Source organism: Somniosus microcephalus, chromosome 2 (genome assembly GCF_052327205.1).
Source record: "Somniosus microcephalus isolate GS21.2 chromosome 2, FLI_Smic_1.0, whole genome shotgun sequence".
Lineage (NCBI taxonomy): Eukaryota > Metazoa > Chordata > Chondrichthyes > Squaliformes > Somniosidae > Somniosus > Somniosus microcephalus.
Window position 1 is genome coordinate 113,233,854 of NC_140988.1, and position 16,821 is coordinate 113,250,674.

The 16,821-nt window shown below is 44.3% G+C and overlaps 1 protein-coding gene across 1 annotated transcript in view; it reads left to right on the top strand.

The window, feature by feature from the left end:
• cpe (carboxypeptidase E) overlaps nt 1-16,821 on the top strand; it is a 217,502-nt gene that overhangs the window by 134,872 nt on the left and 65,809 nt on the right. The window contains exons 3-4 of the mRNA XM_085962005.1: nt 5,127-5,294; nt 12,371-12,488. Of these exons, the coding sequence (XP_085818131.1) occupies nt 5,127-5,294; nt 12,371-12,488 (286 nt within the window). The remainder of the gene's footprint in view (nt 1-5,126; nt 5,295-12,370; nt 12,489-16,821) is intronic.

Below are 16,821 nucleotides of genomic sequence, written 5' to 3' on the forward strand. Positions count from 1 at the left end.
CAACTGATCCAAGACTGGGTGTCAAGACAAGTAGTCTGACAACACAGATGCAGTGATGGGGTGAAGAGAGGTGGTGGAGAGGTAGAGCTGGGTGTCATCAGTGTACATGTAGAAGCTGACCCTGTGTCTTCAGATGATGTCGCCAAGAGGCAGCATGTAGATGAGGTAGAGGAGGGGGCCAAGGATAGATCCTTGGGGAATTCCAGAGGGGGCAGGAAGAAGAGCTATTGCTGTAGATGCTCTGGCAATGATTGGATAGGTAAGAGTAAAACCAAGTGAGGGCGGTCCCAATGAGCTGGACAATAAAGAAGAAACTCTGTAGGAGGATGGTGTGGTCGACCTTGTCAAAGACTGCAGACAGGTCGAGAAGGACAAGGAGGGATGGTGCACCACAATCACTGTCATAGAGGATGTCTTTTGGGACTTAGATTTCAGTGCTGTACCAAGGCACTCCAACCTAATTGGAGAGATTCACACATGGAGTTGCGGGAAAGATAGGGCTGGATTTGGGACCACATTCAAGGCATTTGGAGAGGAATGGATGGTTGGAGATGAGGCAGTAGTTTGCAAGGACAGAGGAGTTGAGGGTGTTTTATTTGAGGAATTGGTTAATGACAGCAGCTTTGAAAGGAGGGGGCAGTGCCTGAGGAGAGGAAACCACTTACGTTGTCAGCTAGGATGGGAGCCAGGGAGGAAAGTAGGATGGTTAGTGGTTTTGTGGGAATGTGGTCAAGAGAGCAGAAGGTGGGTCTGATGGACAAGATGAGCTCAGAGTGGGCATGAGGGGAGATAGGAGAGAAATTTGAGAAAGGGCCATGGCAGTGAGGACCATAAGGGTAGGTTTGACTTGGATGGTAAATGTCTGTGGGAGAGTTGTGGCAGAGGCAGCTGAACGGACTGCATTGGCTCTGCAATCACTCATCCAGCACTAACTTTCTGCTGGGGACCATTCCCTTGGGTCACCAGTGGCGTCTGGCTCCTGTCTGCTGGCCATAACATCATTCCTGTCGGCTTTGGGTGGGAAACACATCTGCAGTATTAAAATGAGGCCCAGGAGTGAAAGTGGCCTGAGACTCGCACCGATATCAATTCACGGGGGACTCCTGCTCATCCCGTCCCCTGATCACACTGAGCCCTCCCCAGGTTAAAATCAGGGCTAGTACTGCCTTAAGCAACTAATTTATTAAGTGCCCTTTTTAATGGGGAGTGACTTGTTCTAATTAAGGAAGCCAAGCTATTTAAATGAAGTCTGGCCATCTGCACATTGCTTGTAAAAACTGGGTGTCCTGGGAGATTGCCTGCTGAAGCAGGTTTTTTGAAGGGAAAAGAGTAAGGGGGAAAAATTTGGTATCGACCATTTTGAGGCGCTAACATCGCCTGGGCGCGAAATTGAGTTTTAGTCCCCCAAGAGGGAAGTGGAGCGCTAAATCAAGCGCTACACATTTCTCTTAGGGCGCTAACGTAAGAGAGCGGGGTGCTACCTTCAGAGCGCTACTCAAGTTCCGGCGCTGTCAATTAGAAAGTCGTTAGACAGACTGGCGCCTTCTAGTTCTTAAAGGGGAGGTTTAATCGTGCTGCACAACCTCACTCTGATCATTGCTGCTTGACCTTCCAATGAACCGGTAAGTGATCCCTTTAAATGGGGCGATGCCAAATTTCTCCCCCGTTGCCTGTCAGATTTGCTTGTAGCACCATCTTGTGGACTGCTATAGCTTTAGCACAAAATAAAAACCTGACAACTGTTGTAATGATAGTTCTGCCATAAGATGGCATCAGCATTACATTAGAATTGGGTAGATGTTTTTGAGCACTTATTAATATGTACATTGCCACTCCTTATTATTTGTGTCATAGCGAGAGGATTCGAGTACAGGAGCAAGGATGTCTTGCTGCAGTTGTACAGGGCCTTGGTGAGACCACACCTTGAGTATTGTGTGCAGTTTTGGTCGCCTTATCTGAGGAAGGATGTTCTTGCCATGGAGGGAGTGCAGCGAAGATTCACCAGACTGATACCTGGGATGGCAGGAATGACATATGAGGAGAGATTGGGTCGCTTATATTCGCTGGAGTTTAGAAGAATGAGAGGGGATCTCATTGAAACTTATAAAATTCTAACAGGACTAGACAGACTAGATGCAGGAAGGATGTTCCCGATGGTGGGAAGTCCATAACCAGGGGTCACAGTCTAAGGATAAGGGGTAAGCCATTTAGAAGAGATGAGGAGGAATTTCTTCACCCAGAGAGTGGTGAACCTGTGGAATTCTCTACCACAAAAGGCAGTTGAGGCCAATTCATTAAATATATTCAAGAAGGAGTTAGATATATTTCTTAAGGCTAAAGGGATCAAGGGATATGGGGAGAAAGCAGGGACAGGGTACTGAATTTGGATGATCAGCCATGAACTCATTAAATGGTGGAACAGGCTCGAGGGGCCGAATGGCCTACTCCTGCTCCTATCTTCTATGTGTCATAACAACACTTAAAAAGTAATTTATTTTGTGGACTGCTTTGAGATGTTCAGTGTGATGAGGCACAATATAAATGCAAATATATTCCTATTCGCCACTTGCATAACAGCTGCATTCCCATAAAGAAATGCTGAGTGGTGATGAGGTGCCTCCACATTCGCAGGGAGGCAAAAAATAGAGGAAGGAATGAGGGAGAGTGTCCCCACTGACCCCCCGACTGCTTTTGACACACCTTCTAGTGCCTGGTTTCAGACTGGTAATATAAAGGCTACCCCAAAAATAAAAATAAACGCACTGGCTGCAAATCTGGTGCCAACTGTGTTCTTTTTGAACCATGGTGTAAATATTGAATTATCAGCGGATTAGCCCTGTGCTTGCAGCAGGTGCAAAGTAATATGCAAATATTTTTGAATTATGCAAATCATGTCTGTCACTCCAGCTATCATTTTAAAATATTTTCACTTTGATCCTCATAAAAGGTAGTTTATTATTGACCCACTGCTGGAGAGCTCTTGTGGGTCAATCACTTTTCCCCCCACAGATGGTGTAAGACAGTTCTTTACATTGGCAGGCGCTCACACAAAAACCAAATGTCCCTGAGGGAGGAGATCCCAGTTCAGTTCCTTTGCATGGCACTTTTGCTTTTATTTCACTTTCTAATTGTAATATACTAATAAGGTAAGCGTGCGTTTTAAGTCCTAACCCTTTTTAATAGCATATCCTCAATATGTGTGCTTCTGAATTTATCCTTGTCCTGGCTCTTACTTTTAGGGGGTGAAATTCGGTTGCTTTGCACCTCCTGTTGGGGGGTGTTAATGGGGCACAAAGTTCCTAGCACCCGGGATTGGCGCTGCTAACACCTCCAGCGCCCCGCTCATGCCCCGGCCGCAAACCTTGGTTGCGCCCCCTGTCCTATCGCCGGGCAATATGTCCGACAGGTGGTGTTTTTGCAGCCGTGGCGGCGCAAGTTAAAGGGCAGGTGTCGGGTGGACATTTTTGTTTTGGTCGACTGCCAGCACCTGCCACCTTCCCCTTTTTTCTTCAGGGTGCCGGCTGCGATTGCTCAGTCTTGCACTCCTCTTGAGTACCGGGCTGTTTTCCCGGCACCCTGCTCTCTGGTGGTCCAGCAGGGCCCTGGTGTGCGCAGCGCTAGGCCCCTCCCCTTTAATCAGGGGAGGGAGGCCTGCAATGACATGGCGCTACGTGCCGATGTGTGTGGCGCTGTTGCCTGTAGCACCGCGAAATTCACTGGCAGTGCCCCAAGAAGGAGGGGGAGCGCTTCTAGTAGCGCCCCGCCTCCTGCTTGAGGTGCAACCACTGAATTTACGGCACAGGCGCGCTAACTTTTTGGGGCGCTAAAAGTAGCGCCCTGGTGAAGTTAGCGCCCCAAAGGGGGCGTCACCTAATTTCTCCCCTAGTCTCTTTCCTTCTCCTTGGAAATTTGTTCCTGTTCATCCTATACCTAATAAAGGTGATCCCTCTTGCGGTTCAGATTACTGGCATAAACCAACCCTGCCACAGTTCCCATGGGGAAAAACCTCCACTGAGGAAAATCTAGGTTATTATCTGTCACTTTGCAAATTTTGGCTTAATTCAGGATTTCCAGGTACAGCCTTTTCACTGGTGACATACTTGTCTGTTACATGCCTTTGCAACCCTGTTCCTAAACACTTTGGTGAATAATTTGTCATTGTCTTGGGATTCCCAAAGCCTTGATGGCCTGACACCATGGACTTTGAAACAAGTTACCCTCAGATGGTTTCCCACCAAAGCTTTGCCCATTACTATCCAGTTCCTTCACTAATTGCTCTATCTATGCTATTGTTGGTTACTGATCCGCTGGACCTATTTTCTCCGCTGTTGGTCAATGAGTGTTTTAGGCATTGCAAGAACTGAATCATGACCTTTGACTAGGGGTGCTCCCTTCTTTCCCACCCTGTTTCACCCTAATATCAATGAACTCTTTTAATCATCATCCAACAGTATCCACTCTTCCTTCTGTGCAGAGAACCTATAGTCTTCTCACAGTGTAATAGCTGAACTGTTACACCATGATCTCCATGCCCTTTGGGGCCATGACCATCTTTGTTTCTTTAAATTCTTCAAAGGCACAGTTTCTTCATGTCTCTCACAAATCCAACAAACCGCTTCTATTCCTTACCTTTGATGGATCCACCCTTAGTTCCTCTTTGTCTATTAATATTCCTGTCCTCACTATCTTCTCTGATCTCAAATGGAATTCCTACATCGCCTACATCTTTCAGGAGGTGGGTTTCCTGTTTCGCTCCAAACACTTGCTTTTCCCCAATAGAACTGTCTTTAAAACTTGCGTCCATCTAAGAAGGTCTTCTAACATTTCTGTCACACTGCTGCGTGGGAAAGAACAAAAAATTTGTCGTCTGCTCGGTGACCCTTCTCTCACTTCCAGCTTCCAACTGCTCCCTTCATCACAACCTTTCTCATTTCTTTACATTCCTGTTTTAGTAAATTATGCCCAATTCAATATAAAAATAACAGTGTAATTTGGTAATTGCCAGTAATCTAAATGTCCAAGTCTAGATTTCAAGAAATATTTGGCTTATGTTTTACAGATAACTTTAATTGCATTCAGCAGTCCATTTTTATGTAGGTTTTCTTCCCCTTGTTTTTCCCTTCCAGACAGGTGATCTGAAGGACTGGTTTGTGGGTCGCAGCAATGCACAAGGAATAGACCTCAACAGAAATTTTCTCGATCTTGACCGGATAGTCTACGTGTATGAAAGGGAAGGAGGGCCCAATAACCATCTTTTGAAAAATCTAAAGCTTTCTGTGGACAAAAACACAAAGGTAGGAGGGTGACTACAGGATTCTGGGACAAAATGGCCCCATTCACTGCAGCTGAGCAATCAGTAGCTGCCTTTTGAATGCTCATAATTTGTCGCAGTGTTTTCTTCATATGTTGCCCTGTATAAAATTATCAGGGTAGGAGGATGGACTAGGATAGTACTCTCCAATTATTCTTTTTTTAAAACACATATACACACACACGCACAAAATAGGGCTGATATCCACAAAAGGCGGTTCTGGCCAGAAGTGTCGCTTGCAGGCAGCACTGCTTAGGAAATTATGGGCCCATAGTGCCTGATTGTTCCATCCATTTGTTTAAGTAGACAGGAAAAAGGGATGCAGGCCCGTGATTTCCTGATGAGCACCCGCTGTGAGCACCCTTTCTGGGAACTGGGTCAAGTGTCTCCTACTTACTTGGAGATGTATGTGTTTTTGCAGAGTATTTGTTGGCTAATATTTTGGGTCTCCATTTTCCTCAAGTACCACTTGGGTGCATTCGGTTGCGCTGGAGGCCTGTTTATGTTCCAAAACAGTTCCATTGATTTTTACAAGAGTTGGTTTTCCAACGTGGCCTGGGTGCTTCTTAAGCTCATAAAAATCACTACTGCTTGGGTACTGCTGCATCCTCAGCCAGTAATGGTTTTTCATGGCTTGAGGAGCTTCAGTTTAGCTTCCTGGGCAGTTTGATGCATTAGCTTCTATCCAAACTAAAGGAGCTGCTGTGGGATTCAAGTGAACAAGTCCTGTAACCTGTGTCACTAGAATGACAAGGAAACCGTAAATGGTTAAACTTTTAAAAGGAATAGAGGAGCAGAGAGACTTTGGGCTTCAGATGTTCATATCTTTAAAAGTGGGTGGACAAGTTGATAAAGCTGTAAAAAAGCAAACCAGGACCCTAGCTGCTATAAATAGGGGCATAGCATACAAGAGCAAATAGATAGTGTTAAACCTGTACAAATCATTAGTTAAACTGCACTGTGGGCTGGCTTTTCTCAGTGGAGACATGCTGGAGGCGGGACTTCTGGTTTCCGGGTTTCAGTCCCGCCCCTAGCAACGTCTGACCAACCCACGCTATTTTCCCTTGATTGGCCTTTTAAGCCCGCCCTGCGGGCTTACCGGCCAATTAAGGGAAAGCCAGTGACAGATGACGTCAGCATATGACTCTTCATCTGTCAAATTTTTTGACAGATGAATTGTCAGCGTTTGACAGCTTTGAGAAGCTGTCAAATACTGACAATCTCTGTTCTAAGGTGAGCCCTTGCACACAGACTCACCAAGACCTCTCTCTTCAGCAGAAAGCAGATGGTTGCTACATCTGAGAATGCAGCAGCCATTCTGTCATCTCTGCCATTGAGATGAGGCAGCTCCGGATCCTCAAAGGTTGAAGCCTGCAGAAAGAAACAAAGGTAAGGAAACTTTTTCCAACACTTTACACTCACCTCTCATACTTACCTGTCCACACTTGCACCCATCACTCACCTCTACAGCTGACATTTCGACCCCTCTCACCCCACAGACCCACTGCTCGCTTCGCTGACCCTGGTGGAGTTTCCCGACGTCGGGAAGCCCGCATCAGCAGGCGTAAAATGGTGAAAAGCCTCTTAACTGCCTGTTAACTACCTGTTAACAGGCAGTTAATTGGCTCTAATCCCCTTCCCGCCTCGAGGAGACGGGTCTCTGCGCGACTCGGGGACCCGCCTCCCGGGAAGATGGTTCGGGTTGGGACCCGCTCCCAATTTTTCCCATTTTCCTAGCAGTCCTGCTTTCAAACCCCCCTTCCCAGGGCTGGGAAAATCCAGCCCATAGAATATTGTGCTCAGTTTTGGATGCCTGACTTTACCAAGATTGTCAAGACCACGAAGAGGGCACAGAAGTGATTCACTAAAATGATAGCAGGGAGGAGAGGCTTTAGTTGTGAGGAAGTGGGGCTCTTTAAGTTAAGAGGAGATCTGATTGAGGAGCTTAAAGTTATGAGGAGCTTTGGTAAGGTAAATGGTGATAGACGATTTCATTAGTCAGTGAGCCGGTGACTAGTGGGCATAAATTTAAGATCATTAGCAAAAGATTGAAGGGAGGGGAGAATTTTTTTATTAAGACATGGAACGCCTTATTAGAAACAGTGGTAGAAGCAGAATCCCTAATAGCTTATAAAAAAGAGAGTGGATAAATATTTGAAAAATAAAAAAATTAGAAAGGTACAGGGAAATGGTAGGATCTGGACTTAAGTGGTTAGATCTTTCTGACAGCTGGAACAGAGGCGACGAGCCAAATGGCCTCATTCTGTGCTGGGAAATTCTATGATTCTAACCCAAGATGGTGGGTCTCCAGGAGCTTAGAAACACAATACCAAGTGAAGATATCTGCTCCAAAGAAGGATTTATTTTACATACATGTGAATGTATGGGAAAGGACCATCGGGTCCATCAAATCTTCCCTATCAAGGTATTTGTGTAACCACAGACACCATCTCTATTTATCACAAATAACCTGTCCAACTGAACTGAATTGAATTCCTTCATCATTTTAAAAACCTCCGGTATGTCCCCTTATATACTGTGTTTCTCTAAAGTAAGGTAGCCTTGGTGCTTGTCCTGGTAACTAAGAGCCCTTGGAGTAATTATCATTCTGGTTGCCCTCCTCTGCATCTTCTCCAGAGCCTCTCTTCGTCACCATGTATAAAGATCAAAACTGGACACAATGGGATACATTTTCATCTTCACCAAAATGGGTGGTAATTTGGCACCCATCCGTTATAGAACTCATCTGTTGAAATCAGCCTTGTGCAGCCTCATACGCTCTGTTTTGTATTTGATAGTACTCACAATACATCCTAAAACTATATTTACCTTCCCAATAGCTGCATCACACTGCTTGATTGGTAACATTTGATGGGTACCCCTGCATAGTATAAATGTGGCTTGAATTTTCTCAACCCGAATGCATGACATTGCGCTTATCCACAGTGTAGGACATCTGCCACACACGGGCCTATTCCCCTTACTTACATAAATCAGCCTGCCGACTATTCATTTTGTCTAAATTACCACTACACATTTTCAGCCATCTGCAAATTTTCAAATGGTTCCATTAATGCCTTCATCCAGACCATTAATGAAAATGATGAACACCAATGGTCCCAAAATGGAGTCTTGTGGAATGTCACTTGTAACCAAGTCACCTACTACAGAATGTATACCTTCCCTGCCCCAGCTTTTCCTTCTCCTCAAACCTCCTTGATACTGAAAAACCTTTGCAATTTTCAAACCCCTTATTTGCTGTTTCCAGCAGCCTGCTCCACAGAGTGGCAGGGCATTATTTGAATTCATTAAACCCCACATTGTTATTTTGTGGTGTTAGCTCTATCAGGGGAATTAGAAAGTGGAAACCAATAGGTATCCAAGGAGTCATCAAAAGCCATGGGTTGCAATAGCTGCCTGGTGCAAGAGCTTCATAGGTTGAGGCCTGGGAGCAAGCTGATCAGCGGGCATGTTATGTGGCACAGGGAGAACGAAAGAAAAAATGTAAAAATCAGATGAGAAAATAGTCTGTGCACTGAAAAATTTGCATTTGTCTATGAGTAACTCCCTCACTTAACCGTTGTAATTTTGCACCATACCAGTGATGCCTGCTTAGCACAAACAGAAAAAACATACCTAAACAGGCACAAACACTAAAATTATTCACATCTGTTTCTTCCCACTCCATCAACCACCCTCCTTCAAAAAAAAGGAGGGGGGGAAAGGGCCAAAACAAAGGTGTGGATAAAAAAATAAGTAAAAATGTAATGGGGGCCGAGGTTATGATCTGAAATTGTTGAACTCGATATTGAGTCCGGAAGGCAGTAAAGTGCCTAATCGGAAGATGAGGTGCTGTTCCTCGAGCTTACGCCGAGCTTCCGTGGAACAATGCAAGAGCCCGAGTACAGTGAGGTCTGAGTGGGAATGGGGTGGTGAATTAAAGTGACAGGCAACCGGAAGCTCGGGGTCATCCTTACGGACTGAACGGAGGTGTTCCGCAAAGCGGTCACCCAATCTTTCCTGTAATGTGGTGACCAGAACTGCACGCAGCACTCTAGCTGTGGCCTAACTAGTGTTTTATACAGTTCAAGCATAACCTCCCTGCTCTTGTATTCTATGCCTCGGCTAATAAAGGTAAGTATTCCATATGCCTTCTTAACCACCTTATCTACTTGGCCTGCTACCTTCAGGGATCTGTGGACCTGCACTCCAAGGTCCCTTTGTTCCTCAACAGTTCTCAGTGTTCTACCATTTAATGTGTATTCCCTTTCCTTGTTAGCCCTCCCCAAATGCATTACCTCACACTTCTCCGGATTGAATTCCATTTGCCACTGTTCTGCCCACCTGACCAATTTATTGATATCTTCCTGCAGTCTACAGCTTTCTTCTTCATTATCAACCACACAGCCAATTTTAGTATCATCTGCAAACTTCTTAATCATACCCCCTATATTCAAGTCTAAATCATTGATATACTGTACACCACAAAAAGTAAGGGACCTAGTACTGAGGCCTGCGGAACCCCACTGAAGTTTTTGCTTCATGATCAGTATTTTCTGCTATGGTGGAATCCCACTGCAACTTGTGCGGGGTAGGAATTCGCCCACCCGAGTCCCCCTATTCGAGTCCCCCATTGACCTTGGCCGATTTTTCAGAGCCAGGGTAATTTAAATACATTTGATAGATTCCTGGTGGGATTCCCATCTCTGTTGGGGAGCCTGCCTTGGGGAGGGGAGGAAAGGGGGATTTGGAAAGTGGCTGCGGCAGGCCTCAGATGGTTGCTGCACCATAACGTGGTCAGTGGCCTCTGAAACTAGTCATAAAGTTTTAAAATTTACATTTAAAAAACATGCATCCCTCTGCAATCAATTGCCCTGTGACCAAATGCATAGGCTAAGGTGGCCCTTTAAATCCCTCCCTTCACTGCCAAACACAACCCTGGATCTCAACCTTTTCCAGGTTGCAAATGATGGGAAATACACAATATGATGTATTTCTATCATTTGTATCTAATTTAAATATTTCAGCATAGGTGTTGTAATATTTTTATGAAGCAAACCAGTACCATAAATTATTAACCTGTGGTCAAAAGCAGACACTGCGGCAGGTTGATCAAACAAGTTCTCATCCATGTCTGCTGGAGTTGCACCAGAGAGCTGATGTACTGTAACTCCAGTGGAAAATCCTGGTCCAGATCTCAATAGGGTAAATGCACAGAGTCTATTTCCTCTGGCGTGGGAATCCAGACTAAGGGGGCACAATCTTAAAATGAGAGCTAGGCCATTCAGGAGTTAAATTAGGAAGCACCTTTTCACACAAAGGGTAGTGGAAATGTGGAATTCTCTCCCCTTAAAGGCTATGGATGCAGGTCAATTAACATTTTCAAGGCCGAGATCGACAGATTTTTATTGGGTAAGGGTATTGAGGGATATGGAGAGAAGGCAGGTAAATGGAGTTGAGGTGCAGATCAGCCATGATTAAATTGAATGGTGTAACAGGCTCGAGGGGCTGAATGGCCTACACCTGTTCCTATGTTCCATTTAATACACTTATTGGAGGAGGGGAGGTTTCTAGTTGTAAGTTATTGAATGTGTTCCAGTAGGAAAGACCAAATAGCATTTTTGATGTAGTTTTGTTAAGTTCACTATTGAGCAGTTTATCTTGCTGAACCGTTTCCAGTGATCTCCCCTGCTTATATTGCAGGACTTCTTTCAGAGTACCAGTGGCAACACAAAAACTGTGGAAGTCAAATACTGTGCGTGCACTGTTTAAAAGTTGTGACCTTGACTTCAACTTTCTGCCTATTAACATTCCCTGACGTGGGAGGAAGGTCCATACAGGCTTGCAATATAGAAACCATATTTTGTTGGCCTGTATGGGCCTAAGGCAAGAATAAATGTCAGCCTACGGTGATTTGCTTGTTGACTCCAGGGTACTTACTCCATGGTGTGAGTTTCCCTCATTTCTGTTGCTGCTATTGAAGTTGGGCCTGCCATCAGTGGCAGTGCTTTATTGTCAGCTGTTTTTATATTGCTCTCATGCTGTGCTACTGTCAACGTGTGGGTCCCACACAGCCAGCAGCATCACCAAAGTAAACTTACTGGAGACCAGCAGTTGGGAAAATCCATTTTCCATGCTTCAGGATCCTGTGACACCAGCATAGCACTACAGCAATGTAAAAGCGAACACTAACATAATAAACATGATGGGAAAATTAACTGTAAGATAGAAGTTACTGGGTCTCCTACAGTGATTTATTGCTGTAACTGGTTCACTGAACTTATTGTTTTCTTCTTGCCTTGGGTCCATACAGGCCAATAATATGGAGTTTACACATTATATAGTGTTGCTATGCTGATAAGTGCACAAGTATGGAAAGAGCATTTGTTGCCCTGAATCTTTATGATAATATATATGATTGAGTGAGAAATAAACAGTATTACTTTCTTTTTATAGTAGGTACTGTGCTTACTCAGGTTTGAATCCTATCACTGACCTTCCCTTTGGTTCTTTCATCCCCTTCCCCTTTTCCCAGCCCCTAAACCTGCTTTCCATTTCCTGCTTTTTTCCAGTTCTGACGAAAGGTCATCGACCTGGAACGTTAACTCTGTTTCTCTCTCCACGGATGCTGCCCTGGCCTGCTGAGTTTTTCCAGTGTTTTCTGTTGTTATTTTGGATTTCCAGCATCCGCAGTATTTTGCTATTGAATTTGTTCCCAACCAGTTCACTAGGTGGGGCACTTGCTCTCTGTTCGTCAGTGCTTTCTTCCACACACAGATGAAGTCACAGGCTCTTCTGGCTGTGAGACGATAATGTGAAGCTGAGTGGCTGGGAATAGTAGGAAATCTCTGGTTTAAAAAAAAGTAATGCCACAAACACAAATATGGATTGAAAGTATGTAGAACAAAGATTTTTAGAGCAACAAATCAGAATTGTTAACATCTTGGTTTCAATTTCATACTGTGTGCGCCTGGGAGTATTTTCTTTACTGCCCATACTTTAGGATCTTATGTAAATGTGTGATAATGTTATTGTACTGAGAACGTCTTATTCCTGCAGCTCGCGCCAGAGACCAGAGCTATCATTCACTGGATCATGGATATTCCATTTGTTCTCTCGGCAAATCTTCACGGTGGCGACGTTGTAGCGAACTACCCATATGACGAGACTCGCACTGGTAAATACAAAAGAAAACTGATGAAAAATGATGTTTGCTAGGCGTATATGGAGCATATGATGACACCTCAGCCAATGGTTTAAAAAAAAACTCAGACATTCCATGTTGGTGAAAGTGATCGCTTAATGAAATTGACAAATATAATATTTTTAAGATGCTTTTCTGGACATTGTTATTTTAAAAATACCATATACAGATAAAGAAGACAAATGGGAAACTTTGGTTCTGTGCTTGAAACCCATAGCACTACAAAATATTAGCTTTCATTTTAAAATATATAATTAATTGGTTTTTCATTCCCTTTTTCCCCCATGTCTCACACACTCTGAAAAGTCTAGTTCAGGCTTTACTGACAGCTAGTCATTTCTGGTATCAAACCAATTCTTTTCCCAGCCATTAAGGTCAAGGAAAGAGGGCAGTGAGGGGAGAGAAGAAAAATCCTGAGAACCTGGGTCACAATGCAGTCCAGTTCTAACATCTTTGTAAACATGGGAGTGATTGTAAAGAAAAATCATCAGTCCAGTAGCATTTTTTCAACAGACTATAATAATTGCTTAGCTATAAATGTTGACATCAAACTGCAGTGAAGGAGAATCCAGATAGATTACCAAGGATTGGCCAGGTGTAATAACCTAGCAAATGAACATGCTAGCTCAAAGCTAGCAAGCGACATGCTACCTGGGAAAGGGCCTATTCTTCCCTGCTGCATGCTGTGGTATCTTTGATAATAATAGCAGCTTGACCTTGCACAACATGCTACCCAAGGTTAGATATAATTAAGGATTAGAGTAATTGACATTAAACCCTTAATGTGTTGGCACAGTTAGCAATCAGGAATTTATGATTTAGGACCTTTTTTATATATTGCTGTTAAATTGGAAATCAAATTTCAATTCAGATTATTGGATTGAACTAAACTGACTCCATGACCTAGAAATATGGCTGCGTGTTTCTCAGGCGCTAAACAGCCCCCTAAGCCTCCAATATGGCGGGCAGGAATTGCACGCTCATTACGAGCCAGATGTGCCCAACGTTCCCTTTAAGCTGCACGGGCGCACAGCCGTAGAGCTGTCTGCCGGTCTTGCGCAGCCCGGGACCGGCTTTTCAAATGTGAAATTTTGTGAACTTTGAATGGGCCATGCAGCCTGTTAAAGGGACCGCACACCCTAAAAAAATTAGGGGGAACATTGGACGTCTCCCAAATTAGTAAAGACCAAAAAATCAGCATGCAGGGTCCACATCTGAAACAGGCATTAGGCCTTTTGCATATGCAAACAATCTTGACTCAGTGACTCATGTCAGGATGCAGTTTGATGGGTGCCAGACACCTTCAGTATCTCATCCAAATAGTCATTCTTCATCATGGGTGAGGATAAAACTGAAATAAAGCAGGATTTATTATTTAAATTGTGCACACAGGCACATACATTAATTGTACCTAGAGATATTTTCCCAGTCTAATTTTAGTCTAAATTTTATTTGACAGTTCAGAAGCAGCAGAGCTAGTGAATTGTGTAAAAGCAACTGCTTATGACTTGGGAGTGAAGTTTGTACAGTCCTTTATTTCCTAATTGGTCCAGATCTCATATCATGGGCCAAAGTAGGATCTGGCAAATTCAGAGTTTCAATCATCTAGTGTACAGAACTGGACAACTTTATATGCAAATCCAACATAACATTTGTACAGCGAGCTAGGTGAACCTCTGACCGAGTGTGGCATCAAGGAGCCCTGGTAAAACTGCAGTAAATGGGAATCGGGGGGGAAAACTCTCCACTGGCTGGAGTCATACCTAGCACAAAGGAAGATGGTTGTGGTTGTTGGAGGCCAATCATCTCAGCCCCAGGACATCGCTGCAGGAGTTCTTCAGGGCAGTGTCCTAGGCCGAACCACCTTCAGCTGCTTCATCAATGACCTTCCCTCCATCAGGAAGTGGGGATGTTCGCTGATGATTGCACAGTGTTCAGTTCCATTCGCAACTCCTCAGACAATGAAGCAGTCCATGCTCGTATGCAGCAAGACCTGGGCGACATTCAGGCTTGGGCTGATAAGTGGCAAGCAATATTCGCACCACACAAGTGCCAGGCAATGACTATCTCCAACAAGAGAGAGTCTGACCACCTCCCCTTGACATTCAACGGCATTACCATCGCCAAATCCCCCAACATCAATATCCTGGGGGTCATCATTGACCAGAAACTTAACTGGACCAGCCACATAAATACTGTGGCTATAAGAGCAGGTCAGAGGCTGGGTATTCTGCGGCGTGTCTCACCTCCTGACTCCCCTATGCCTTTCCACCATCTACAAGGCACAAGTAAGGAGTGTGATGGAATACTCTCCACTTGCCTGGATGAGTGCAGCTCCAACAACACTCAAGAAGCTTGACACCATCCAGGACAAAGCAGTCCACTTGATTGGCACCCCATCCACCACCTTCAACATTCACTCCCTCCACCACCAGCACACCGTGGCTGCAGTGTGTACCAACTACAAGACGCACTGCAGCAACTCACCAAGGCTTCTTCAACAGCACCTCCAAAACCCATGACCTCTGCCACCTAGAAGGACAAGGGCAGCAGGCACATGGGAACACCACTACCTCCAAGTTCCCCCCCAAGTCACACACCATCCTGACTTGGAAATATATCGCTGTTCCTTCATCATTGCTGGGCCAAAATCATGGAACTTCCTCCTTAACAGCACTGTGGGAGTACCTTCACCACATGGACTGCAGCGGTTCAAGAAGGCAGCTCACCACCACCTTCTCAAGGGCAACTAGGGATGGGCAATAAACGCTGGCCTTGCCAGCGACGCCCACATCCCAGGAGCGAATAAAAAAAATTGCTAGCTGAAAGTGAATCAGCTAATTTAGGTTTGCTTACACTGCATAGAAATACTTCACGGCATCTTTAAGTATTAGGATCAGTGATCATAACTGAGAAATTGGTTTTATTGTAAATTTATTCATGTCAATAGATGTAAACGGATATGATGTAATTGGAATTACGGAGCCATGGCTTCAGGGTGACCAAGGCTGGGAATTCAACATCCAGGGGTATTCAATATTCAGGAAGGACAGACAAAAAGGAAAAGGAGGTGGGGTAGCATTGCTGGTTAAAGATGAGACTAACACAACAGTAAGGAAGGATATTAGCTCTGATGATGTGGAATCTGTATGAGTAGAGCTGAGAAATACCATGGGGCAGAAAACGTTAGTGGGAGTTGTATACAGACCCCCAAACAGTAATGCTGAGGTTGGGGATGGCATTAAACGGGAAATTAGAGACACGTGCAATAAGGGCACAGCAGTTATCATGGGTGACTTTAATCTACATATAGATTGGGCTAACCAAATTAGTAACAATACTGTGGAGGAGGAATTCCTGGAGTGTATACGGAATGGTTTCCTGGACCAATATGTCGAGGAACCAACTAGAGATCAGGCCATCTTAGACTGGGTATTATGTAATGAGAAAGAATTAATTAGCAATATTGTTGTGCGAGGCCCCTTGGGGAGGAACGATCATAATATGAAAGAATTCTTCATTAAGATGGAGTGTGAAGTAGTTGACTCAGAGACTAGGGTCCTGAATTTAGATAAAGGAAACTACGATGGTATGAGGCGCGAGTTGGCTAGGATGGATTGGGGAACGTTACTTAAAGGGTTGATGGTGGATAGGTTATGGCAAACATTTAAAGATCGCATGGATGAACTACAGAATTTGTTCATCCCTGTTTGGCATAAAAATAAAACAAAAAAGGTCACTCAACCGTGGCTAACAAGGGAAATTAGGGACAGCATAAGATCCAAGCAGAGGACATATAAATTGGCCAGAAAAAGCAGCAAACCTGAGGATTGGGAGCAGTTTAGGATTCAGCAAAGGAGGAAAAAGGGATTATTAAGAGGGGCAAAATAGAGTATGAGAGTAAGCTTGCAGGGAACATAAAAACTGACTAAAAATTTCTATAGATATGTGAAGAGAAAAAGATTGGTGAAGTCAAGCATAGGCCCCTTGCAGTCAGAATCAGGGGAATTTATAATGGGAACAAAGAAATGGCAGACCAATTAAATACATACTTTGGTTCTGTCTTCACAAATGAGGACACACATAACCTTCCAGAGATGCCGGGGAACATAGGGTCTAATGAGAGGGAGGAATTGAATGAAATTAGTATTTGTAGGGAAATGATGTTAGGGAAATTGATGGCATTGAAGGCCGATAAATCCCCAGGGCCTGATAATCTACATCTTGGGTAATTAAGGAAGTGGCCCTAGAAATAGTAGATGCATTGCTGGTCATCTTCCAAAATTCCATATACTCTGGAATAGTT